We start from the raw sequence: 26378 nt of genomic DNA, 5'->3' as shown, positions 1-26378 counted from the left end.
AATTTTTCACACTCAAGAAATAAACAGAATAATATAGTACGTTGTCCTTATCTCCTTTGAGATAATTTAAATATTAAATATCAGCAGAAACCTGAAACTCAAGGCTCAGAGGATTTTACAAGTGCCATAGGACCCAGTCATAATGGTTTTGCTGTTCCAGAGACTGAAATATAGCACAGATCAAATTGTGCCTTCAAAACCCCGTGAGTTATGCTGAAAGCCTGATGTCACTTGGGTACCAGATAACTGGAGGTTACAACTCTCCCCCCAACACCAAGCAATACGTCATGTCTATGATTTACCTTGTTCCAAATTGTTTTTATTATCATCCTCACTGTGTTTAATACCTCACTGTATTTTATCAGCTCTTCACAAGTCACAGGCATAAATACAGCAAATAAAGAGCTCCAGACAGTTTCCCCCAAAATAAAAACATATACAAGCTGAGTCATCCGCAATTATTTTCTGAACACTGATCTCTCCAGAGCATGCTGGTGAATTATGCATTGTTTTACAAACCTCACGCTCTGGGACCCCCACTGCATTATGGAGCTTCACAGAATATATTATCTTCTGCACTAGATATGCAGGTCATTGAATCCTTTGTTATTATTTATTTAGCAACAGTATGACTTGAAGAGAGCCGGAACACAGATACAAATAATCCTTATTCATCTCCCAAAAACACATAGATGGAATAAGGTAATAATACTAGTAGCAACATTGCCAACACCTGAATAGAGTGCTCTTCTTCCCAAAATGTGCTGAATAAATGCCTTTATTCAAATTCAAATGCTCCTTCTGCCTAACAGTCTGTTGTCAATTCCACACCATCCCACTCCACCCATTCTGCATTCTTCCCTGAAAAGCTTCACAACTGCATCTCTCAAAAGTCACGGGCATGGCTCCAGGTTAGACTCTGCCAATGAGAAGCACTAGCAGGAGATTCAAAAGGTAGAAGAGAAAGAGATGCCATTTATTCATTTGCTGTTGGTAGCCATGGACAGGCACAAGGGCATCTGTAGACAGCAGATACAAAACTTTGCCAGAAGCTTCCAGACATTCTCCTGAGAAGGCCCCTCTGTGTGAGGGCAGCAGAGGTCATTGGCAGACTCTGCCTTCATTCCTCAGCCTTCCCAATGGTTGCATAAGCCTCTGATGCCCCGTATTACATATATTCCTGCTTGATATACTTACAAGGGAATCCCTTCTCCTGAATAAACTCTAACGGATATACCATTCAAGGCAAATACTGATCACATCACTTTTTTAAAATTCTTACCCAAGGATATGTTTATTGATGAGAGAGAACAAGAGAGAGAGAGAGAGAGAGAGAAAGGAGAGGGCAAAAGAAACAGGGAGGGAGGGAGAAAAAGACAGAAACATCAGTGTGACAGACAAATACCCACTGGCCTCCTGTACATGCCCAACCTGCTATCGAACCTGCAACCTAGGCATATGCCCTGACCAGGAATCAAAATCGCAACCTTTTTGTGTACAGGACAATGCTCCAACCAACTGAGCCACTTGGACAGGGCTGATCACATAAATTTTTAATTTTTTTTTTCAGAATAAAAGAAATGAAGCACCAACATGGTTTCGTGAATGGTAAAGTCTTAGTGAGGCAGACCTGAAGTCGATGATCTCATGGGCTACATGGAGAAGAAGAAAAAGCAAGTCCCATTGCAAATACTGAGAGAACAGTGGTATAAATAGACAGCAGGCTGCATGTTATATCCCGCAAAAACTATTTCCTATGCTGCTTGTGTTAATCAAAAACCCCCAACTTTCCCTTAACCAGTGCATGCACTTCCAATCCTTATTCACACAAACCTCTGAGAAGAGGCTGCTCAGGACAACCGCCCATGACAACTGCCTATTGTCCACCCAATATCCATCCTCTCTTTCTTCCCTTACTGTCAGACCCGAATTCTGCTCTAGGTGACAGTGGGCCCAACAAAAAATAGCTTCATTGTCCAGCTTCCTTTGCAGCTACAGTTGACTTTGGGATGAGATTCTGGCCAATGACATATAACAAAGTCCTTGTTTCTTCCAAGAATCCATTTTAAAAGAGAGCAGACTTGGCTGGCATATGCTTTCTGCCTTTAGACCAGTTCCTCTGTCTTACAACTATTGACATTTCAGGCCAGATAGTGTGAGCACTGTCCATTTTTCACCCAGCCCCACAGCGCCCCCTGCCCCTGACAGCTGTCAGTCAGTCTGTTCTCTATGTATGAGTCTGTTTCTATTTTGTTTGTTCATTTATTTGGTTCATTTGATTCCATATATGAATGAAATCATATGGGATTTGTCTCAGACTGGCTTATTTCACTTAGCAAAATGCTCTGCAGGTCCATCCATGTTGTCACGAATGGTAGGATTTTCTTTTTTGTGGCTGAGTAGTATTTTATTGTGTACATACACCACTTAAGAAAAAAAAGATAAAAAACCCTCATAGACACAGACAAAAGGATGGTGATTACCAGAGAGAAAGGAGATGGGGAAAGTCAGAAGAGGGTAAGGGGGGATAAATGTGATGGAAGGAGACTTGATTTGGGGTGATGAACACACAATACAACATACAGATGAGGTATCATAGAAATGTACCTCTGAAACCTATATAATCTCATTAACCAATGTCACCCCAATTCAAAAAAAAGGAAATATAAGAATAAATTTTTTTTAATTAAGAAGAAACTAGACACTAAATTATGAATCTCATATACTTTTATGTATTATGATATATTCTTTTGATGTCTTTAAACCATTTAAAAATGTAAAATCCATTCTTAGCTTTTAGGCCATACAAAAATAGGCAGCATGCCGAATACGGCCTGACAGCCATAGTTTGCTGGGCTGACAGAGATAATTCAGTGAGGGCAGACTGTTCAGCGAGCTGCCTCAAGTAGAAGCATAGGGCCTAGTATACAGTAAGTGCTCAACAATGCTTGCCAAACTGAACAGTATGAAGTGCGTGTGTGTGTGTGTGTGTGTGAGTGCATGTGCCCACGGGCTTGTATCTGTGTGGTTTAGCAACTTTTAATTTTTTCATTTTGCTCTTTGCTATCACTAACATGTACATGCAACAAATCTTAATTGCCTGGGAGTTTATTTCTTGCCCTAAAATCTTAGGGCTAGAGCTTTGAAAATCACAATTTCTGTGGAGACAACAAAGAGTTTATGGAGATTATTACTTTGAGGGAGAGAAAATATCACAAATGAACTCAGAAGAATAAGGAACATTGGAAATTTAAAAGGCAACATGATTTAAACTCTCAAGCCACCCCTCCCTCCTAGAGTTTTCCACAAGGTATACTACAACTTGATAGTGCTGGGAGAAAGAACAGAACCGAACATAATTCTGCTTTATTTGGCTACGAGCTCTGAAACAGCATATAATTTTTACACAGATGAACAAACTGATTTAAAGAATGATTAAGTTGACTGCTTTACTCCTGAATTTTCAAAGCCACTTAGTATTAAGCTGATCGGCAGAAAGCAAGGGGGAAAGCTCATTTGTTTTAATCCCCACTGACTTGGCTATTTAGGGGAGTCAGGTAAATTCTCAAATGTCTTGTATGTATTACATCAAAGGGATTGCTTTAATCACATAATTAAACAGCTTTGTGTTTCTTCTACATAGTTAAGTCTCCACATATTTTTCTTTTTTATTAAATTAACCAACATGAGAAAAAATGGAACAACTGATGATCAACCGTCCCTTTCTAAACAATTTATAGTGCAACATTCTTAAGTTTGCAGTGGCTTTGAAAGCTTCAGTCAGGCTTAACCACACCAAGGCCTCATTTTCTCTGATGAGTTCTGTAATAACTACTAAACATCAATCAAAATTCTGAGATTTAAGCACCCAGAAGTTCAGGAGACAGTGCATAAATTATGCTATCCTTCAAAACAATGGCAATTTCCATAATGCCAAACAAATGATTGGCTGAAGATATTATCCTAAGCAGAGCTAATGGTATTGATGAAAATTAGCCTGGGGAACAGGCTTTAATATCCTTTGGGGCTATCTGCATCCCACAAATAATAACAATGCAGTTATCTAACAAATCTGATTTTATCATCTCAATAAAAAAGGCACTGATGTATTATGAGTCTTCAAACACTTTAATTCTGCAGATTGCTTTTGGGTGTGGTTCCTCATGCTGGGGTGGAGTATAGATAAGCGTCCCCTTGAATCAGAGAGCCGTATCAGTACCAGCCTCAGTTCTGATTTTACAAGAATCGGAAGACAGAAACGCTCAGCCTTCAGGTCTCCCATCTTTAACTCTGCCTGAGGAGTGTTCCACTGCCGTAGACAATCCCCACTTCCCTCTGATATGGACCACAGTCTAGGAAGCAAGCTCCAAATTGTTAACCAGCTGCATCCATCCATCGTCTCTCTTGAAAACACCAGTTCCATGTGTCTTGGAGGTAGGCAGTTTTCCACTCCAAAAATGGAAACTACTCAGGCCCAGGTACATCACAATTGAGCCATAATGGCACTAAACCTTTCCCTGGTGTCTTTGTGATGGTCCTCTCACTTGGGCGAGCACTGTATCCAACAGAGTTAAGGAAAGAAATCAATATTTGGGTTTTCTTAGTAAATAAATGGATCAGGGACTTGCAATAGAGTTAAGAACTCAAAACCATCTTATGATTAATCCATAAAATATCATACCCTCCTGAGGGTGGCAGCAATATTACCTTAAAAATGTAGGCAACTTACAGGTATTCCCTTTAAAACTAAATAGGAGAGTGGCCAGATCATATAATTTTTTAATCTGTCTTTTTATTACTTTCAATTACATGTAGTCAATTGTGCTCACAGAGTTCTTGCAAATAGAACAGCTCCTAGACCTGCTCAGATCAGTACCCGAAGTGTCAATTAGCTGAATCCATTTGTGTAGACATAGCCAAGATAGATATACACCCAAGAGCCAGAACAATCCTATATTACAGTTAGGCTTTTATATGGGCCAAAGTAAATAATATCTGTCTCTATCCAACAGATGGGGTCCTACCGTCAAGGGCCAGTAAACTGCAACCCGCAGGCCAAAACCAGCCTACCACCTGTTTTTGTAAATAAAGTTTTACTGGAACACAGCGAAGGGCTCCAGAACATGCCACTATGATGCAGGAATTATTATATTCTGACCTGAAGACATTTGAGAATCAACAACTGCAGGAAGAGGCTTTCTCTGTACTACCCTTACCTGCCTGAAAGCAGAGCTTTCCTAAAAGAATTCCACTGCCACAAGTCCCCTTTAAGGGCGGAGGCTTCCTGTTCTAGGAGGAAAGAGTGGCTCTTATCACCAGAGATGAGAAATCAGCGCCCGGAGGAGAAACTGCATAAACAGACCTACTGAAAGGCACCTAACCTTCCATTAGTTTCCCCCATATATTTCTCAGTCATTTCCCAACATTTATTGTCCCTTGAAATCCTAACTCACTCCACTTGTTAATATGATATATAAGGCCCAAATTCTTACTGCTTCTTTGAGCTACAATTTCTGTGAGCTCCCACCTGCTCAAGGGAATAAACTTCGCCATGCTCACTCATTTATGTACTGTCTCTGGCTACTTTCATGCTGCAAAGCTGAATATTTGCGACAGAGAGCACAGGACCTGCAAAGCCTAAAATACTCATTATTTAACTGCAAAAAAAAAAAAAAAATACAACACCTCTTCTATATAACAGATTCTCAAAATTTTCAAAACCAGTTGTAACAAAAGCAAGGGAAAACTAAGGAACAAAGATTAATTTGTAAGGAGGTATAACTGACATAAAACATGATATTAGTTTCAGATGCACAACATAATGATGCAGTATTTGTATACATGGCTAAATGATTACTGCCGTAAGTCTAGTTACCATCCATCACCATACAACATGACTATTTTTTTCTTGTGATGAGACCTGTTAAGATTTACTGTCTTAGAAACTTTCTAATACATAACACAATACTGACTGTAGTCACCGTGCTGTACACTACACTATGTCCCCGTGGCTTATTTATTTTATAACTGGAGTTTGTATGACCTGACTCCCTTCACCCATCTTGTCCACCTCCCAACCCCATGCCCCTCTGGCAACCGCCAATCTGTTCTCTGCATCTACGAATTTTGTTTTGTTTAACTGTTGGTTCTGTTTTTCAGATTCCACGTATGAGTGAAATCATGGTATTTGCCTTTGCCTGTCTGCTTTATTTCACTTAGAATAACACCCTCAAGTTCCAGCCACATTGTCATAAATAGCAAGATTTCATTGTTTTTTTTTAAAGATTTTATTTTATTTTTAGAAAGAGGGGAAGGGAGGGAGAAAGAGAGGCAGAGAAACATTGTGTGGTTGCCTCTAGTGCGCTCCCTATTAGGGAGCTGGCCCGCAACCTAGGCATGCGCCCTGACTGAGACTTGAACCGGTGACCCTTTGGTTCATAGGCTGGTGCTCAGTCCACTGAGGCACACTGGCCAGGGCAAGATTTCATACTTTTTATGGCTGAGTAATGTTCTACTGTGTACATATACACCACATCTTATGTATCCATTCATCCAGCAATGGGCACTTAGGTTGCTTCCATATCTTGGCTATTGTAAATAATGCTGCAATGAACGTGGGAGTGTAGATGTCTTTTTTGAATTAGTGTTTTCAGTTTCTTCAGATAAACACCCAGAATACCCAGAAGCAGCCCTGACTGGTGTGGCTCAGAGGACTGGGTGTTGTTCTGCAAACCAAAAGGTCCCCTGTTCAACTTCTAGTCGGGGCACATGCCTGGGTTGCAGGCCGGGTCCCAGGCTGCAGGCACGAGAGAGGCAATGGATCAATATTTCTCTCCCACATGGTTGCTTCTCTCCCTGTCTTCCTCCCTTCCCCGTTCTAAAAATAAGTAAACAAAATCTTTTTAAAAGTACCCAGAAGTGGAATTGCTGAATCATATAGTTCTATTTTTCATTTTTTCTGGAACCTCCGTATTGTTTCCAGTAGAGGCCGCACCGATTTGCTTTACCCTAAACAATGCTCAAGGCTTCCCTTTTCTCTGCATCCTTAACATTTGTTATCTATTGTCTTTTTGACGATAGCCATTCTAACAGGTGTGAGGTGCTAGCTCACTGTGGTTTACATTTGCGTTTCCTGATGATTAGTGACAGTTGAGCATTTTTTCATGTGCCTGTTGGCCATCTGTATGTCTTCTCTGAAAAAATATTTATTCAGAACCAGTGCCCATTTTTTAATCAAATTGTTTGGTTATTTGCTATTGAGTTATATGAGTTCATTCTATTTTCTGGATATTAACCCCTAGAAGGTTAATCTTTTTGGACACTTTCATCAGGATATAAAACTGTGATTAAACTTGCATAATGCTTCAAGTTTTATTGAGGTAAATACCTGAATTTTAACAGAGTCAGCATAAAAATATAAACCAGAAATGGGAATCAATACCATGGGGTAAAAATCCATACACTTTTTGGGGTAAGGGGAAAATGTACATAAATTGTTAAAAACCACTTGTAAATGTCAAGATTCAAAGAGCTCAGAAATGCCTGTGCAACATCTGGTTCCTAACACCTAACATTTCTCAGATAAATTTAATCAGCTACTTAATCCTCCTCCGATTGTTAAATTACTTATTTAAACAAGAGGCAAGCTGGAGATTAACTTAAATAAGCATACCCCATTCTCTCATCAGCAGCTCAATTGAGTGGGAATTGTCGCTATTCTTTCCATTAAGATTTACCTCTGAGAAAGACAAGTACCATATGATTTCACTCATATGTGGAATCTAACAAAACAAGTTAACAAACAAAATAGAAACAGACTCATAGATATAAGGAACAGACAGCTGTCAGAGGGGAGAGGGTTGGGAGCTGGGTGAAAAAGGGGAAGGGATAAACCAAGGAATAAAACCTCATAGACACAGACAAGAGTATGTGATTGCCAGAGGGACAGGGGGTGGGGACAAACAGAAGAGGGTAAAGGGGGGATAGGTGGTGACAGAAGGAGACCTGACTTGGAGTGGTGAACACAATACAACATACAGATGATGTATTATAGAATTGTACACCTGAAACCTGTATAACTTTATTAACCAATGTAACCCCAGTAAATTCAATAAAATTTTTAAAAAGAATTTACCTTTGACATGAACAATTCTTCATTAGCCTTAAAAGAAAACAACTTTTGAACTACCCTTCTCATATCATAGGGGGGGAGGTCCAATTAGATAACTTTTCTAAACTGTCACATATTTTTTCTGCCAAACGGGGATGCTGTAGGGTCAATGCCCATACATACTGCGTGTGCCTTCAACACTGGAGTCCTCTAGTTCAGGGCTTCTCAAAGCTTTGGCCTTAGACTGGCAGCATCAGCATCACTTGGGAACTTAGTAAAAATGCAAATTCATGGACCTACCTCAGACCTACTAAATCAGAATGTCTCTGGGCTGCAACCAAAGAATTGGCATTTTAACAACTTCACCATAAAGTAGGGTTTCTCAACTTGCCACTACTGATATTTGGGCCAACTGATTCTTACTAATAGGAGTTTGTCCTGTGTACGGTGGGATGTTTAGCAGCATACCTGGCCACCACCCACTACATGCCAGTAACTCCCCTCCCCACTGTCCAGTTGTGACCAAAAATGTCTCCAGACCTTGCCAAATGTCCCCTGGGGGTACGATAGCACACCCTGGGTTAAGGATAATTGCTGCAGGAGATTGTCATACATGCTCACGTCTGACATACTCTTTGTTCTAGACTGAAACTCACCAAGGTTTCTGGACTCACTTCTGGGAAGCATTGACATTGTATTATCCATTCATAAGAAGAGGGCTCATCTACTCCTTTAACGTTCCTCAGGGATTTCACTAACAGCCACCACTACTGTGCCATCAGGAGCACTTTACAGAGAAAACACCACGCTATCCTCTCCCACCAATTTTTGAATGTGCCTCAGGCATTTGCAGTTCAACTTAATTTCTGGCCAATGGCACCTAAATCCCAGGATGATTAGGGCAAAGAATTCAATAACAACTGGGAGATGCTTTGCAACTATAACTCACGATATGAATATACCCCAAGATCTCAGAGTTGTTTAGATTAAAAGTTCTATTAACTTTTCTCTCAGTAATTTGGCAAAATCCATTTTTAAGTACTTTGAGTCATCTAAAATCCATGTTAATACAATTACAGTTCACTGAAAAATTAGCATGCAATCCGGTTTGAAAGCTAAAATCAGTCATAGCAGGGTAATATTCCATTTAATTATAAAGATTAATTCAACCTTCATTTATTTGCGCATGTGTTTGGTCTTTTCATTTTTCACAGAACACCCGAGATTCAAATACCATCTGGTAGAATTGCTGCACAAGTGCCAGTCAGTAGCATCTATTAGAGTTGCAGACTTTATTTCAAAGTAGAACTGATAAAAGGACAAGGGGAGGGAGGAAAAAGACGGAGGTGAAGGCAGTGGAGACTCAATTTAAAAATGAGATTTTCCACCAATTTGATGGGCCTTTATCCCTCATTCTCCTTTGTTCCCTGCATGCCACCTGCACAAATGGTTCCAAATAACAAGTCCTGCCATTCCAATTTACCATATTTTCTGAAACAGGTAAAGATTCAAAGTGTTGTAAATAGCAGTGTGAACTATAGTTATAAATTACATGCACTGAATGTTTCAAGTTGTAATTACAGCTTCCTTAAAACTTAGCCTTTAATCTTCCTTAATCACCTGGTGATTAAGACTGACCACACTTTGCCCTGGCTGGTGTAGCTCAGTGGATTGAGTGCGGGCCTGTGAACCAAAGGGTCCTTGTTCGATTCCCAGACAGGGCACATGCCTGGGTTGCAGGCCCAGTCCCCGGTAGGGGGCGTGCAAGAGGCAACGCACATTGGTGTTTCTCTCTCTTTCTCCCTCCCTTCCCCATTCTCTAAAAATAAATAAATAAAATCTTAAAAAAAAAAAACTGACCACACTTTGTTCGTCACAATGTAGTTCAATATTCGACCTTTCCTTGAATGGCTACTAATTGCCAAACAAGCATTGCAGACTGAAAAACATCATTTTAAATTCTTTTTTTTAAAGTATTATTTCTTTGACATTCTCTTTTTTTAATATTTTATTTATTTATTTTTAGAGAGGGAAGGGAGGGAGATAGAGAGAGAGAGAGAGAGAGAAACATCAATGTGCGGTTGCTGGGGGTTATGGCCTGCAACCCAGGCAAGTACCCTGGCTGGGAATCGAACCTGGGACACTTTGGTTCCCAGCCCGCGCTCAATCCACTGAGCTACGCCAGCCAGGGCTCATTTTAAATTCTTATTGAATTACAGCATAGACAAAAGAACACAAATATTAAATGTAGAGATCAAAGGTTTTTTAAATGCGCACACACACACACACACACACACACTTGTATTCGTAGCTCTGAGAAAAGATTTAAAATATTTACAGCACCCAGAAGGCTCCTTTGGGTGCTTTGCCACTCAGTAACCCTTCCACCCACAAGATATCCACTATTCTGGCTTCCCTCCATAGGTTAGTTTTGCCTGTTCTTGAACTTCAAAGGAAAGTGTATACTCTTTGTTATCTGGCTTCTTTCACTCAACAGTACATCTGTGAAATTCACCCATGACACACGGTTCACTAAATTGTATTCCTGTCCTCAAGAAGTTCACAGTTGGTCACATATGGAAAACAAGATGCAAAAAAATAAAGCAAAATCAAATAAACCCACTAGAAGAATGTAGAGGATGGGATGGGACAGGAGGGGACTGCAATGGGAAGGGAAGGGAAGTAGCTTGTGAAAAGGTCTTCTTCAAAGAGGAGATCTCAGAGCTAAATGAAATCGGTAACAATAGAAACAACACTCTTAATAACAAAAATAATTCTCTTCTCTGAGCGCCTACTACCAGGTACTGAGCAATATGCTTCACTTCCTCATCACATCTAAATTTTACCTCAACTCCACCAGGTAGGTGCAGATCATCTCCATCTCACAGCTGAGGGAGCTCAGACTCAGAAGGAAGTGACTCTCCCCAAAGCCTACAGGCAATAAGGACCAAAACCAGCTTCTGAGCCCGGATTAATTTAGTTTTCATCTGACCTTAAAAAGCCCATGTTTTCCCAAAATACCCCATATCTTGATGGGTGAAAATAATATTCTGTTATATAAATATTAATAATTTTTATAAATCCAAATAGACTATAGAATGCATAATATACATGCACCTTTGCCTCAGTAACCATATTCAACATACCAGGATAAATAACGTTTTCAGCTGTAAGAATGACAAGATGCTTGCAGATCGAGTTTAAATACTTTTAAGAATTTCTCCATCCTTCCCTAAAAATCTTACCTTTGCACTTTCAGTTCTGGATACCAACAGGACTAAACTTTGACTAAGAGCTACTGGCAGACCAACGCTTGGCCAAGACAGGCAGTCAGAGCAGAAAAGGAAAGCTAAAAAGTATTTGTAGTCAGGAAATAGAAGTACCTCTATTTTTCAGACCAGTCAAGGTAATGAGGTAAATGAGATTTCACCAGTAAGAGAAACGTTCCAACGAATGGGGCCCTGGGGAGAGGAGGTTGTCAACCTCACAGAACAGATCCACTAGTTAAAAAAAAAAAAAAAAGCAACCCAAACCCTGAAAAACGGAGTCTAGCATGATCATCGAGGTGCAAGGATTTTTGGCCCTCATCTTCCCATTTCAAAAGAGGAATAACCTCTCTCCCTTAGGGATCTTAAAACTGTCATAAAGACAAATGAGAGCCAGTTTCAGTTTTGCACAAGAACAACTCAAAACTTTCCTGAAGCTTAACTGTGACTGGCTTTGGGATTAGAAATGCAGTAACGTACCATAAGCACCCAGCCAGGAACCTTTGAACCTTACCCCAGAAGTCCAAGAGATGGAACATGGACCTTCTGAGTGAAGAGTCCTTTGTTCCAAATTTGAGTCCCCCCAAACTGATCATCGGGTCCTGTATTATCCGCTTGTAAGAATATATTACCAGCAACATGCAACTTTCTGCTGCTGTAATAGCCATGCTTATGGGTATGTCACATGTCAATGTGAATTCCGTGGGTCCAGGTGCCTCGCTGCTCTCCACCTCTGCAATGACCAGAGCACCAGCCTCCATCCTTACAGACTGAACTCCAGAAGTGAATGACAGAAGACAGATAAAGGAAATGCAACCCAAAGCCACCCTGTGCCTCCACAGTGCAGAGCTGGTTATTTATTCTGAGATGCCCATGGGCCACATTTTGGAACAAATCCTAGCTCTGTTTTGATCTACCTTTAAAAAGACAAGTCTAAGGAAGGAAATCAGAAAGGCCACCTAATCTCAAGGCAAAGCAATGAGCCACAGCCAAGGGACAACGTGGGCTGTTTGTAAACAGCAGCCTAAATGTCATCATCAATTATTCATCATTCAACAAAGCCACTGAATAATCTCTTACAAAACCACTTAATTCTTACTCAAGATTCAGCCCAATAAGAGAGGAAAGCGGCAAGATGTTAGTCAAAAACTTGAGACTTAGGAAAGTTCTACACTACTATTGGCAAGCCATGGCTTGCAGGCCAAACTCCAGCTGTTGCCTCTTTTTGAAAATAAACTTTTATTGACACACCCCACACCTGTTTATTCACATATCATTTACAGTTGCATCCACACTATAACAGATTTGAACAGACACAGCAGAGACCACACGGCCAGCAAATCCCCAAATATTAACCATCTGGCCCTTTACACGAACGTGCCGTCAGCTCCTGCTCCACACAGTCACTTCTCAAAGTCTAGTCTGGGGGCATCAGCCTGACCTGGAAGCTTGTTAGAAATTCAGAATCCTAGGCTTCACTGCAAACTCACCACCAATCTGCATTTTAACAAGGCTCCTGAGAGACTGGTATGTACACTCAGAGTTAAGCAGCACTGCTCTAACAGGGCTCTGCTTCTCGAACTTGGCTGCTTCATTACTCACCATAGTCAAAACACGGAAGCCACCTGTGTCCACCACTGGGTCAATGGATAAAGAAGTTGTGATTGACATATACATATGAATATTATTCAGCCATAACACAAGGAAATCCTGCCATGTGCAACATATGGATGGACCTTGAGGGCATTATGCTAAGTGAAATAAGTCAGACAAAGACAAATACTGTATGATCTCACTAATATGTGGAATCTACATTGATGAAAAAACCCAAACTCCTAGAAAACGAGATCATATTTGTGGTTAACAGAGGCATGGGGTGGGGTGAGAGGGACCTGGAGGAAGGTGGTCAAAAGGCACAACTTTCCAGTTACAAGATAAATAGGAACGAGGGATGTCACGTACAGCCTGGTGGCGACAGTTAACACTGCTGTATGATGTCTATAAAAGTTAACAAGAGTAAATCCTAAAACTTCTCATCACAAGGAAAACACCACTTTGCTTTTTTTAATTGTGTGTCTATGAGATCATGGATATTAACTAAACCGATTGTGGTCATCATTTTGCTACACACATCGAATCATCGTGCTGTATACCTGGAACTCATACAGTGCTGTAAGTCATTTCCTTCTCAACAAAACTGAGAGGAAAACGTGGCAGCCTTTTGCAATCACCTTTGAGGAGCTGTTTTTTAACTTCTGATAGCCTAGGTCTGAGGGGCTCCAGGCTGAAAGTTCTCGGAGCTTCCAGCTCCTTCTCACAGGGTCACGTGGCCGGCCCCACAGCTCTTGTTCTCATTGGATGATGAGAAGGCACACTTCCATAACTAAGCGATTGTTGGAGAAGGTTTGAGAAGTGGGGAAGAGAGAAGAGGGGAAGAGGCTCTTTCCTCTTCTACCCTGTCGAGTTTTCAAATTTGAAAAATGCTCCGATGAGCTCCTTTTTGTGAGTAGTTTTTAATGGAAAGCAGAAATTACTTAGAACAACTGACAGGACCTTCTTAGAACACAACTTATCACAGATTTCTACAAACCACTTTGTCAAACTTTAACTTTCATTTCCACAAGCCTAAAAGAACCAGCTGAATTTATTCCATAAGCTTGCAGATTTGTTTCATAACTTCACATCAGAATTAAGCAAGGGCTCTGGTTCTGCAGACCTAAAAAACACCACCTCAGCATTGTCCTCAACTCTACCCTGCTCCGTGACATTGCCATTCGGCTCATTATTGTAATCCGGACAAGCCTCACCAGAGAGTTCTCGTTAGCCGGCATGGTGAGTGTCAGTGCTGGGAACACTGGGATATATCAAAAGTGGCCCCACCTGCCCCTTTCCCTTAGGTCAGCAAGGACACATATTCCAACGTCAGGAGTCATTGGTTATGGGGTACATACAGGAAGTCAGTGTAGGGGGTATCTGTACTGATAATTAAGTTTGTTTACTAAAGAACTCAAATGTAAAACTGGAAAAATGATTTGTCTGCTAGGATGGGGCTGGGTTCCTTGCAGTTTAGTCCAGTTCTGGGCTCTCAAGCTTAATAGGAATTTCTTGCATTTATGCAGAAAGGTCTTGCAGCCTCAGGCTGAGTCCCTTCCCCGTCCTAGTTCAACAATAATTAGGTTCACTGAAATAATTCTGTGAGTCAATGTACATAGTGATCTTGAGCTACGGAAAAAAAAATTCAGTCAATAATAAGAAACAACCAAACCAGGGGACTAGGAAAAAAGGGAAAAAAGGGCACTGAGGTGTTAAAGAGAGAGGGTAAAAATAGTTCAAAATTCTCTAATGTAAACATAAAAAACTGAACACAGATGACAGAGGCAAAGAATACAGACTATAGGTAGATAGTTCCCAAAGATGGATGCCGACCATGCCACCCCTCCCTGTGTGTTCACGTTGATCCTTGCATCGGGGATGGAGTCTTTCTCCTGCCCTTGAATACAGGCTGGCCTGGTCCCTGGGTTTGACCAAGAGACTATAGCAGAAAAACAAACATTCTTCGACTTCGGAGCCCAGATCTTAGGAAGACTGGCAACTTGTGCTTCCTCTCTCTTGGAGCCTGTAGCTCTCCGGAAGAGTGCCACACTATGTTGCTGGAGAAGGAAGCCATACAAGGAGCACTAAGGTACCAGACACGTGACTGAAAAAGCTACTAAAATGTCCAGCCATGGCCGCCATCTGAATACAACTGCACGAGAGACTCCAGGTGAGGCCAGTAGACAAGTAATCCTGTAGAGCCCCAGGCAACTCACGAAATCCTGAGAAATAATAAAATAGCTGCTGCTTTAAGCCAGCAAGTTTTGGGGTGGTTGTGACACAGCAATAGGCAACTGAAACACAGAACCACTGCAGTAGGTGAGTCATTCTACCTGCATGAAGAAAATGAAAACCTGCTCTCTTCCCTCTGGCAACTGACCCAGAACCAAAACAAACTACAAAATTCCAAAATCCTGTGTAAGAAATTGATCCTTCCATCATTTCTTTTCTTTTTTAAAAAAAGGAAATGTTGCTCATTTGAAACACCAAGGATAGTATTTAAAATGAAACTGAGATTGATCTTGTAAAACTGGCACATCAGAATACTCTCTATCAGAATACTTTGGTCATGCCATTTCTTCCTAGCCCTGCTTCCAACCCCAAATCTTTACCTTTTTCCCCCAATTGCTTTCACTCTTTCCATTGTTTCTCTGGTTCATAAGTGAAATTCCGTCAGCAGTGGATTTGCTGTCATGCCCTCAGCCTGCCTTTACCCAGCTATATAGGCTCTAGGAAATGACAATTCAGAAGACCAGGTTAAATACAATTTCTCTCCCTTCACCTGTTTTCCACTATCTGCCTGTCTGGCCCTCAGGTTATTAATGGAACTGACATTCCCATACAACTGACTGTGCAGGGCCAGCAGCCAGATAAGAAGTGAGCCACTGACGGCAATAGCCGCAGCCCCAGAGATGGCAGATAAGCAGGCACGTCATGGCTATTAGTTTCAGCTTGGGCTGGAGAGGAGGAGCATCGCAGAATATACACAGAGAACTTGAACATCCCTAAAGGACTCTTTCCCGTGAAATCAAAAATCAATATATCAAAACTGATTCTTTTAATTAAAGCAAACTAAATATGTATTTTTAATGAATTCCTAACAATTTGGATTTTGACCAAAAACGAATAATAAAGACAAGCATTAAACCTCCTCCACCCATCCCCAGAATAAAAGTAATAAATGCTCTCCATAATTTTTAAAAAGCAGCTCTAGGCTTTGGGCCTCTGGAATTCACTCTGTGGCTATCATAGCATTTCCGGATTGCTTTCAAAGGCTTAAAGGCAACCAATCCCTTGATCCAAAATAATACCTGATATACACTTGAAAACTAAGCATTTTTATAGTACCACATTTGAATTATCATTGCTCGCTGATATTGTAAAATGTTTAAATAATTACTATTCCAAGTTTCATCTCTTAATATAGTTCCATTGTTCCACAATGTTCAAATTAGTTCTATTCCTTGGCACTAGCATTATTATTTTTTAAATGTATAGCGTGGTTACACACTAGTTCGAGATTTATTTATATTCTTGATGATCAACATTAAGAACGATCACTGCAGAAATTTGCAAAGATCACAGACTATACACCACATGTCTGTCCACTGATATGCCCCTTACAAGTGACGATTCACATCAACGTCTCACCCATATTTCTGCAAATTTGCTTCTTATTGAAACTCTGTATTTCAAGTTGGTAAGGAGCCTCTCCCTTCCCCCATGACCAAAAAGTCAATATACTGCTCATTAGTGGAAGAACTAATTAAGGCACTGATTATAAATTGTTCAAAACAGTTGGTGATTAAATAAATAGAAGTCAAACACAACAGAGGTTATCTTGTCATGCCAGGGAGCAAAGACACTGTCAGGAACAACCAGAGTCATGTCAAAATTCCCTAAAGGAAGAGCCTCCAATTGGCCGACATGGGACAATTTGAGCTATAAAAGAATAATAACTGTAGATTTAAACAAATCAAATACATGAAATCCCCTGAGTTTGTCATGACATATACATATACAAACTTTATATATATATATATATATATATATATATATATATATATATATAAACTGCCTTGGCATCTTTGGAGGTACTAAGGTACCAACTCATAGTGAAAATTAATAAATGCAGACAGACACATGCTGCCTTTTCAGCAGTGTGTATCAGAATAAACTATATGTCAGCATAATCATGTAAGTTGATGAGAGAAAATCCTTTTTATAAAAAAATTCTAGCTAGTAAATGCAGAAGATGATAGAATTTTGAAAATCGACATTTACAACCCATAATGAACTCACATATCTATGCGGTATTATCAGTGACTTCAAAAACAACTAAGACAGTGGTTTTCAATCCTGGCTGAATACTTGTATCTCCTGGGAAACTTTAAAAAATGCTGACACATGGTCCCACCACAGAGAATCTGATGTCGTTGGTCTGGGGTTTGGTCTGAGCATTAGGATTTTTTAAGCTCTCCAGCCGATTCGAAGGAAGAGACAGAGAAAGCCTCACCTACAGGCTGCAGGGACATGGACAGTGATGAAGGACTCCCCGAGTCAAGTGCCCCCATACAGCATGCTGGCCTCCTTAGAAGCTTCTTCCCGTAGACTCCCAGAACCGCTCTGCATTGCCGTCACATTAACTAACCCTTCTCCCATCCGCCTGGCATCCACATCACTGCTGTGCTCGCCTCTCCCGGGAGTGTGAAAAACCCTGCAGAAAAAGGGACTGCAGCTGATCTCCACCGAATCTGCTGCTTCTGGTACATCATCAGTTCCAGAAATGTTTGTGGAATTGCGTTTGCTGAAGTGGTGCTAGAGTCCAGATGCAGTCCAAGGTGCTGTCACCTTAAGGTGAAGAAGGACAAGGAGGCCCCAGAAATAGGCCCCAAGACAAGGATTCACTTGCAAGCAGTTCATTTGGGAGGTGGAACAGACACCAAACACCAGTAGAGGACTGGGGAAGTGGGTGGATGGAGAAAAGCAGGGTATCTTTTGGAGCCGGCTGTCAGTGTGACCAGCTGGAGCTTCCCCCACTGGGGAAATTCCAGGAGCCTATGTAGAATGCACACTTGAGGGAAGAGGGGGCTGGGACACATGCATGACAAACCCCTTCAATCGCTAGGTGTGCTCGTTCTCCAGACCATTGGGCCTCTTCTGTGAGTAGCACAGCAGACTCCAGCAGGAAGAGAAAGCTCTTGGGCAAAATGCAGGTGCTGGTGGCTGGAAGTCAGACAAGTGTGCAGTGATGGTAATGACAAAGGCAGCAGGCCTCAAACCTAGTGTGCATCAGAATCACCCAGAGGGCTTGTTAAAATACAGATCACAGGACCCCACGCCCATAGCTCAGCAGGTCTGAGGAGAAACCCGAGAATCTGCATTTCTAACAAGTTTGCAGGTAAGATTGTTGCTGCTGGTCTAGACACACACTTTGAAAATCACTGGGCTCAGGATGTGCGCAGGGCACCGACACAGTTGGTACAGACTGGATACTCGGGATAACCCTAAAACCTAGGGCTGAGCAGAGCTTAAAGCTAAAGGAAACCAGAATGTCACCCCAAAATATCTCTTTAGCATAAACATTATTTTGAGCTGAAGGCAACTGAGAAGCAGCAGATGCAAGAAAGGCTCTCTGCCCTCCTCCAATGTGCCTGGAGTCAGGACATAAACTTTCAAAGTTGTCCCTCCTCTCCTCTCCTCCAGAAGGTAGAAATTCACTTTAAGTGAATCACTGGAGACAACTTTAGACACTAATAACCTAGAGATAGAGACAGGAGAATCTGTGCAACAAATTTCACTAACTAGCCTGTAGCTACCATTAGTTTCCAATATATTTACCTTCCTACGACTGCCACACTTGGACATTTCAAACCACTTTCCTTTGTCTTGTCATTTCTCTACGAATTCATTATTGTTTGTAGAAGATACCATATAAGCCCGAGTTCTAAGCCACCTCTTTGAGTTACTCATTTCTATGAGTTTCTCTCATGTAGGTATGCGATATACATTAATAAACCTCTGTTTGTTTTTCGCTTGTTAGCCTATCCTTTGTTACATGAGCCCCAGTCAGAAACTTAGAAGGGTATAAGGAAAGATCATTTTTCTTCTGAAACAGAAACAAAGCCAAAGAGGTAAGATATACTTTTGTTTGGACCTTCTATAGGAAAATCCTTCCCACCTCACCCAAATCCTGTGCCCAGGTGTCATATGCCTGTGGAGATGAGACCATGTACCAGCAACCCTCACACCTGCTGTGGCCAAGGTTAAGGTCTCTCACAGCATCCTGAGGATACAGCCACCCTAGGAGTTCCATCAGGGTCTTTTTGTCTGAGGGTGGCCAGGCAGGCATAGGTCCCAGTGGTGAAGAGTACAAACAAACAATTTTTCTGAAAGGATCCAGCTTTTGGCTTGAGAATCAAATCCAGCTGGTGACCAACTGAGTTTAGGAAGCTGCTTCTCTAGGTACAACACAGAGCTTGCTAGCAGCAGCTCTGCTCCCACTGCCAGGACAGTGGCAGGCAGTGCTGTGTCCCTTCCTGTCAAGCCTCAGAATCATTGTGTAGTGACCTTGACATCCTCCTGCTCTGTTCTGGAAAAGGCAAATCTTTCAGAAGATACCCCCCCAAATAATCTTTATCACCTACACTCATTCAACATCTCTATGGTAACCAGAAAAATAACAGGCCTCCTGTCCTTTGGTGCTTATTTACCACAAGAGCACATATTGGCAGGGAACAGAGAATCCTAAGTAAAAACTGATGCTTATTTCACCATACTCAATTTCCAGTTGAAACCTACACTGTTGGTTTCACAACACAAAACCCCTCACGACCTCTTATGAGATGAGAGCAAAAGGCAGGGAGGCAGAGATAACAATTTTATCCTTCAGAGGAACAGAGGCATCCTCATTTATCTTTTACAGTGATCACCCCCAGCAAAAGAGCATGACAAAGCCACATCCCCATGCTTCCATTTTGAGACCTGGGTCACTGCCACAAAAGCCACGGTGTTAAGCCTCAACCCACTGCAGATATCTGGACTCTTCCAGTTCAGGCCAATCAGTAGGGAATGCTGAGGTCAACACCCCTTAGGAGGCACTGTAATTAGCTGCAGTCCAGAGCTGAACATTAAGGGAAAGAAAAGCTTCTCCCCCTTGCAAATCAGAACGTTTTTTCCAGCTTTCCCAATGGGTTGCCAAGTGACTCAGCATTGGCCTATGTGGGCACTATTATTGATGAGAAATCTTCTGCCTGGGTGATATACTGCATATAACACATGCCCAAAGAACAGTGCCAAGTCATACCAGAAAGAGAAGCGAATTATTCACCTCCACTTCGAATGTAGGCGAATCCTGTCTTAATGCAGGGGCTACTCGGCATCAGAAAGACAAAGCCCTAAGATCATCAGAGACTTCCTTCTAAGATTCAAGGAATTATTAGGCAGAGCCTCTCCTTCCTTGTTGACTATTAAAAGGCAATCAAATTGAGGACAGCAGAGAAAAAGGACAAGAAAAAAACAATTTTTCAAAAACAACCCCAGAGCAGAAAACTGCATAAAAGCCTTCAGCTAAGTGTTGTCTTTGTGAGTACTACGAGCTCCACCCAGAGGCCATTTCTAGAACTGCATGTTTGTTTAATTTGGAGAAAAAAAATCTTCATGGCCTCACTTGCCTTCCAGAACTGCTGGAAATTCTTGGACAACAGTCCCTCTTTCTTGTCTTTCACTAAAGGAACTGCTCTGAATTCTGAAATACAGGATATACTTGGGAACAGGATAGGATCCAGTAGGACAATAGCTTTTTATCTTCACTTCTGGCAGGTTGAACCCAACTAAAAGACAACCCGAAGTGTTCAAAGAATACAGCATGTCCTCAAAAAACATCATTTCATTCAACATTGTTTTGTTATAATGTTGATGAGATGCCATAGGAACTTAAATCTTGTTTATATCAATTAGCCTATGGTAAAAACTGGTCTCATACATTGTTTCGCTCAAAGTTGTAGAACCTATTGATGATGGTAAGTGGGGACTTACTGTACTTTTAGAAGAAACACTGAGGGTTCTCATGGAAATAAAACATAAAATTGGAGAGCAACTCTGGGGGGAGGCAATCAGGAACATGTCTAATATTAAGACTGAGAATAATCCTCCTTCAAAAAACCCATTGGCCACTTGCCTAGAAGGCCTAATTGTAAGGCCTCCACTCCCTTATGCAACTCAGGAGATCTCCCCAAGACAATCACCCTCCATACTTCCAAAAGAACTGACTGCAGTCCCCAAAACATTCCCCTGGTATCCATCCATTCACAACAGTCACACACCCCTCGCCACTCCACCCCATCCTCCACACTGGCTACGAGGGATCGGGCTAGGCTCAAGAGCCCCCGCATGCACTGAGCCGTCAACTACCCAGTGGAAAACACATCCTGTTCCAGATATCGCAAGCTAGCCCAACAAATAAATGAAGCCTTCAAAAAAAACCCAGTATGTTGGTGTTGAAACTTTCATCTACCATCTGGAAAGCTTCTCATCACAGCCTGCATGCTCCTGCCTTCATCAGCTTACACCTTACATGACTTAAGACAACTCTGACAGATTCTGAAGATGGCAAAAATCCAACTTGCCCTTTGTCTTCCTCCAACAGCCCCTAACCCCCGCCGTCCAATTCTTTCTTCACTGTAAATAGTGAACAGCCTTTTCCTGTCTATTGACAAAAATATCTATGGCAATGTTTATCCATCTCAGGAGTGTTAAAGCTTTTGAAAATGTCCTTGCTAAACTTCTGCAAGTTCTCATTTGAACAAGGCTAAGTGTTCCCAGAATGTTGCCCTTTTTTAATGGACTTGACTTTTTTAGAGCAGACTTAGGTTCACAGCAAAACTGAACACAAAGTTCAGAGATTTCCCATGTACCCTCTGCCCCCCACACCTGCATAGCCTCCCCCATCAACAACATCTGCATGAGACCAATGCATTTCTTACAATTGATGAACCTACGATAACACATCACCACCACCCAGAGTCCAGAGGTTACATTAGGATTCATAGGATGTTGTACATTCTAGGGGTTTAAACAAATGTATAATGACATGTATCCACCATTACAGTATCATACGGAGTAGTTTTAACACCCTAAAAGTTCTTTCCCCTCTTTGTTTCTTGAGCATAAGGCAAAAAATATTTGTGCTCAGCATGACTCAATCTGACTCTAAGCAGTGTTTCCTGGGCCTGCCTCATGACAATAATCGCCAGGGAGACTGGTGATCACAAATACTTAGACCACACCCTCAATTCACTATATCAGACCTGGTTGGGGAGGGGCCCAAAAAACTACAGAGTGTCCAGACACCCCAGGTGATTGCTATCATGAGGAAAGTCTCAAAAACATATCTCTAAAGGAGAGATGCTCCTAATTTTAGAGTCTCCCAGCTGCACAGCAGCACGTGTTAAGAATGTAGCAGGTGTTCCCTATGCACTTGAGCTCCGGTTCCATCAGAATACCTAGAATTCAAGATGGGTCCCATTCTTCATTCTCAACAGCATGGCTTCTAATACTTTTCTCACTTATTCCCTTATCTTGTTGCACCATACCAGAAAATTTTATAAGGCCTCACAGGTGTCTACTTCTATTAGGAGATATTTTTCTATTCCTACACAATTGTCTGCCACTGGTCTGCAGTTCACTTGCATGCTAGTTGGATCACTTGTGCAAAATGATGGGTTAGAGAGCAAATCTGCTAGGTTACAGGAAAGGATTCGCCTAAGGGCATTTGCACACATTATACACAGAACAGAAGGACACAAGGCCAATATGGGTTTGTCTCCTTTGTGCCTTGAGGGCTCTTCTGCCAGCTGCTCCCCAAGGCTCCCCACTGCTCTGCATTCTGCCACAGCCAATGATGTTTTATGGCAAAAATTCACTGGGCAGCAAGCCATGTGTCTCTTACAGACGGCAATTAGGAGAGAAGGAAAGGCTGAATTACAAGGTGTTTGAAAATGCAGTTCAAAAAAGAAAAAGTCATCGTATTTTCTCTCACCTGCTGGTGATGAAATGTATGTATTCATCCAAAACAGACATCTAACTTTAGGGTCATTCAGACTCAACAGCTCACTCAATACAAAAATCAAGTTCACCATGTTGTGCATGAAAATCTATTAAACCAAAAGTCAGGATTTGGCTTTTTTGTTTTGTTTTGTGTGTGTGTGTGTGTGTGTGTGTGTGTTTTGTTGTTTGTTGTTGTTGTTGTTTCATAAAAAAAGAATCCTTACCTTTTCTTTGGCTTTCCTTTTGGTCCCTGCATCCATCCACTCATTTTCTTTCTCCAGCATGTCAATGAAGGCCCAGCGAACACCCTCAATCAATTCCTCCATCTACAAAACCAAACAAAAAATACCCAAAGAGGCACAGGTCAAAAACCAAGAAGCTTCAGACAAGGTTTTCTAGGCTATGGGAAATAGTTCAGTGCTAAACAAGGTATGAAAGAGGCTCCTTTCAGCCTGACTCCACGCTCTAGCGACCTGACTTTTCCTAGGAAAAAGCTCCCCCGCCGTGAGAAAATAACCATTTCTTTCCATCAGAACAGCCATTAGCCCCTTCTTATCAAGGTGCGACTAATTTCAATAGTCTAATAAGGGTCTGGGAGACAGAAGCAACGGCATGGGCTGTGTATTTCAGACAGGTATTGCAGAATAAAGTCCGTGACCAGTTGAAAGAGATACTGTGAACAAAGAAACAGGCAAGGAGAACTAGTATTCGGAAATACACACCCCCAATATAAATCACCCATGTCAGGACCCCAGTTCTTTCCGAAGCCAGTGCCAGTGGTTACACCAAATGCACCAAATGCTTGGCTGTTCTCCGTGGTCTCCCTACTCTCCTCTCCCCTCCCTCGCTGCTCAGAAAAGCCTTATGCTATTTCAAATCTCAAATGGGTGATCTAAAGGGGGCGCTACAGAAAGGCTACCTCTCGAAAGACCTGTCCCAAGTGTTTCAACAGTGAGACCACACCCGTGTTCGTGGTTTTCTTCCAGCATTCATTCGTGCATCAGCAGAGAGGACTCGCGGTCGCGGGTAGACGCTAACACTTCACTTCAGAGGCCCACATGGAACAGTCTGGTGAGGCCCTGCCTGTTTATGGATGCAAACCTCTCGAAATTCCAGTCTCCTGAAGAGATGCTTCAGTTGTATTAATAGAAGACTCAAGAAAGAGTAAATAGTGGGTTTAGCACCAGAATAAAATTTTCCATTTGACATAATGGGGTGGCAAATCCATTTTTAGAATTAATTCTTAAAGGAAAAAAAGTTTAGATGTTCCCTTGGTTCTAGGATAAATTGTCAGCACAGAGCTCAAAATAATTTTTTTCTGTTTAATAAGTTTTCAGCTATGTTTTCAGTTCAATAACAGTTGTAAGGAACCAGAGTTGTAAATCAGTGGGCTGGGTTCCATCGTATGTAAATAAGAACAAACAGCAGATGGAAAAGGATGGGGGGAACCTCACAGCTATTTCTTCCCAACTTCGTCAAAACATTAAAAGAAGAGAAAATCTCAACTTCGGATTGGGACATGATAAAAACATGAAATGACAGAAGAGCAAAGACCTTTTAAAATTATTAAGTTACTGGTTCTCAATCTTGTCTGCATACTAGGATCTCTGGGGACAGCTTTAACCAGTCGCAAGGCCTGAGAATCAGGGTGCTGGTGGCATTGGTCTGGGTGCAGCCTGGGTGTCCAGAGTTTTAAAAGCTCTTAGGTGATTGTACAGACAGGGTTGAGACCCACTGCTCTAGGGGAAGCCATTTATTTTACAGGTAAAGAAATAAATGTCAAGAGAATCCACAACGTGTTCCAGCTCTTACAGCTAGGGAGGGTCAGAGCCAGGGCCCCACCACAGCGCTAAATGATAGTCATGAGCTCAGAGCTCCTAGGAGCAACAGAGGCGTCCCTAACAAATCAGAGGAAAATGCTAGGGAAGTGGAAGGGAACCAACAGAGAGATGCAGAAGTAAACATTTCAAACAGAAAAACTACACAAGGAGGATGCTAAAACGACAAGGAAATCTCCAGGGACTAGATCTTTTGCCTGTGCAGTCGCCAGCGCCCCTGTGTCATTATGACCTCCTAATGCAGTGACACACATCATCCCATCCATGCCCTTCACATAAAGAGGTATCTTCCTGAACCAGGGAGGGGCCATAAGGATGCAAAGGCGTGGGTGTATTGATTTGAGAGAGATTCAGTGACCAAATCAGTGGAACCAGATGATTAATTCGTATGTGGACAGGTGACGAAAGTGGGGAGAGTCAGATTAAATCCCAGGCTTCAGGTGTGGGCAACTACATGGATCCCGCTGCAATTTTGTAAGACTGGGAATATTGCAAGGGAAAGGGCTGGGGACAGAAGGCAGACATCAGTGGGATGAAGAGGACATGGGAAGTGGAGACAGCAAGTCTGGGGAGAAAGCAAAGACAAAGTAGAAGAGGATGTAGGGTTAAGAGAGGGGTCTGAAGGTCTGGGGTTTGGGTTGTGTGCGTATGTTTGTTGCTGCTGTACACTGCTACTGTTGCCTCTGTTCTGGTTGTTGACCATATGAGGAATTTGGAAACTCGACAATAAGAAAACAAACAACCTGATTTTAAAATGGGCCAAAGACACCTCACCCAAGAAGACATACAAATGAGAAATAGCCTATGGAAAGATGCTCCACATCATATGTCATCAGGAAAATGCGAGGTAAAACAATGAGATACCAGAACACGCCTGTTACAAGGGCCAAAATCCACAACACTGACCAACACCAGATGCTGATGAGCATGTAAAGCAACTGGAGCTCTCAGTCATGAGTACAAATGGTACAAATGGTACAGACACTTTAGAAAACAGTTTGACAACTTCTTACAAAACTAAACATACTCTTACCATATGATCCAGCAATTGCACTCCTTGGTATTTACCCAAAGGAGTTGAAAACTTATGTCCACACAAAAACCTGCACATGGATGTTTATAGCAGCTTTATTCCTAATTGCCCAAAGTTGGAAACAACCAAGATGTCTTTCAGTAGGTTATTAAATGGGTAAGTAAACTGTGGTTCATCCATATAATCAAATATTACTCAGTACCAAAAGTAAATAAGCCATCACATCCTAAGAAAACATGAGGGAACCATAAGTACATATTACTAAGTGAAAAAAACAATCTGAAGAGGCTACATATTATATGACTCCACATATATGACATTCAGGGAAAGGCAAAACTATGAAGACAATAAAAAGATTAGTTTCCATGGGTGAGGGTGGGGACAAGATGGATAGGCAGAGCACAGAGGAATTTTAAGGTAGTAAAAATACTCTGCATGATATTATAATGATGGATATGTGTCACTACACCTTTTCCAAACTCATATAATGT

At 41.6% G+C, this 26378-nt stretch overlaps 1 protein-coding gene across 2 annotated transcripts in view; it reads right to left on the bottom strand.

Moving 5' to 3' along the window:
- The window catches only part of PHEX (phosphate regulating endopeptidase homolog X-linked), a 168325-nt gene that overhangs the window by 65748 nt on the left and 76199 nt on the right, over nt 1-26378 (bottom strand). For both annotated transcript variants that reach the window (XM_028522759.2, XM_036016337.1), the window contains one exon: nt 23241-23342. In XM_028522759.2, coding sequence (XP_028378560.1) covers nt 23241-23342 — 102 coding nt within the window. The remainder of the gene's footprint in view (nt 1-23240; nt 23343-26378) is intronic.

The sequence above is a fragment of the Phyllostomus discolor genome, chromosome X (assembly GCF_004126475.2).
Source record: "Phyllostomus discolor isolate MPI-MPIP mPhyDis1 chromosome X, mPhyDis1.pri.v3, whole genome shotgun sequence".
Taxonomy (NCBI): Eukaryota; Metazoa; Chordata; class Mammalia; order Chiroptera; family Phyllostomidae; genus Phyllostomus; species Phyllostomus discolor.
This window is presented reverse-complemented; position numbering and strand designations above follow the sequence as displayed.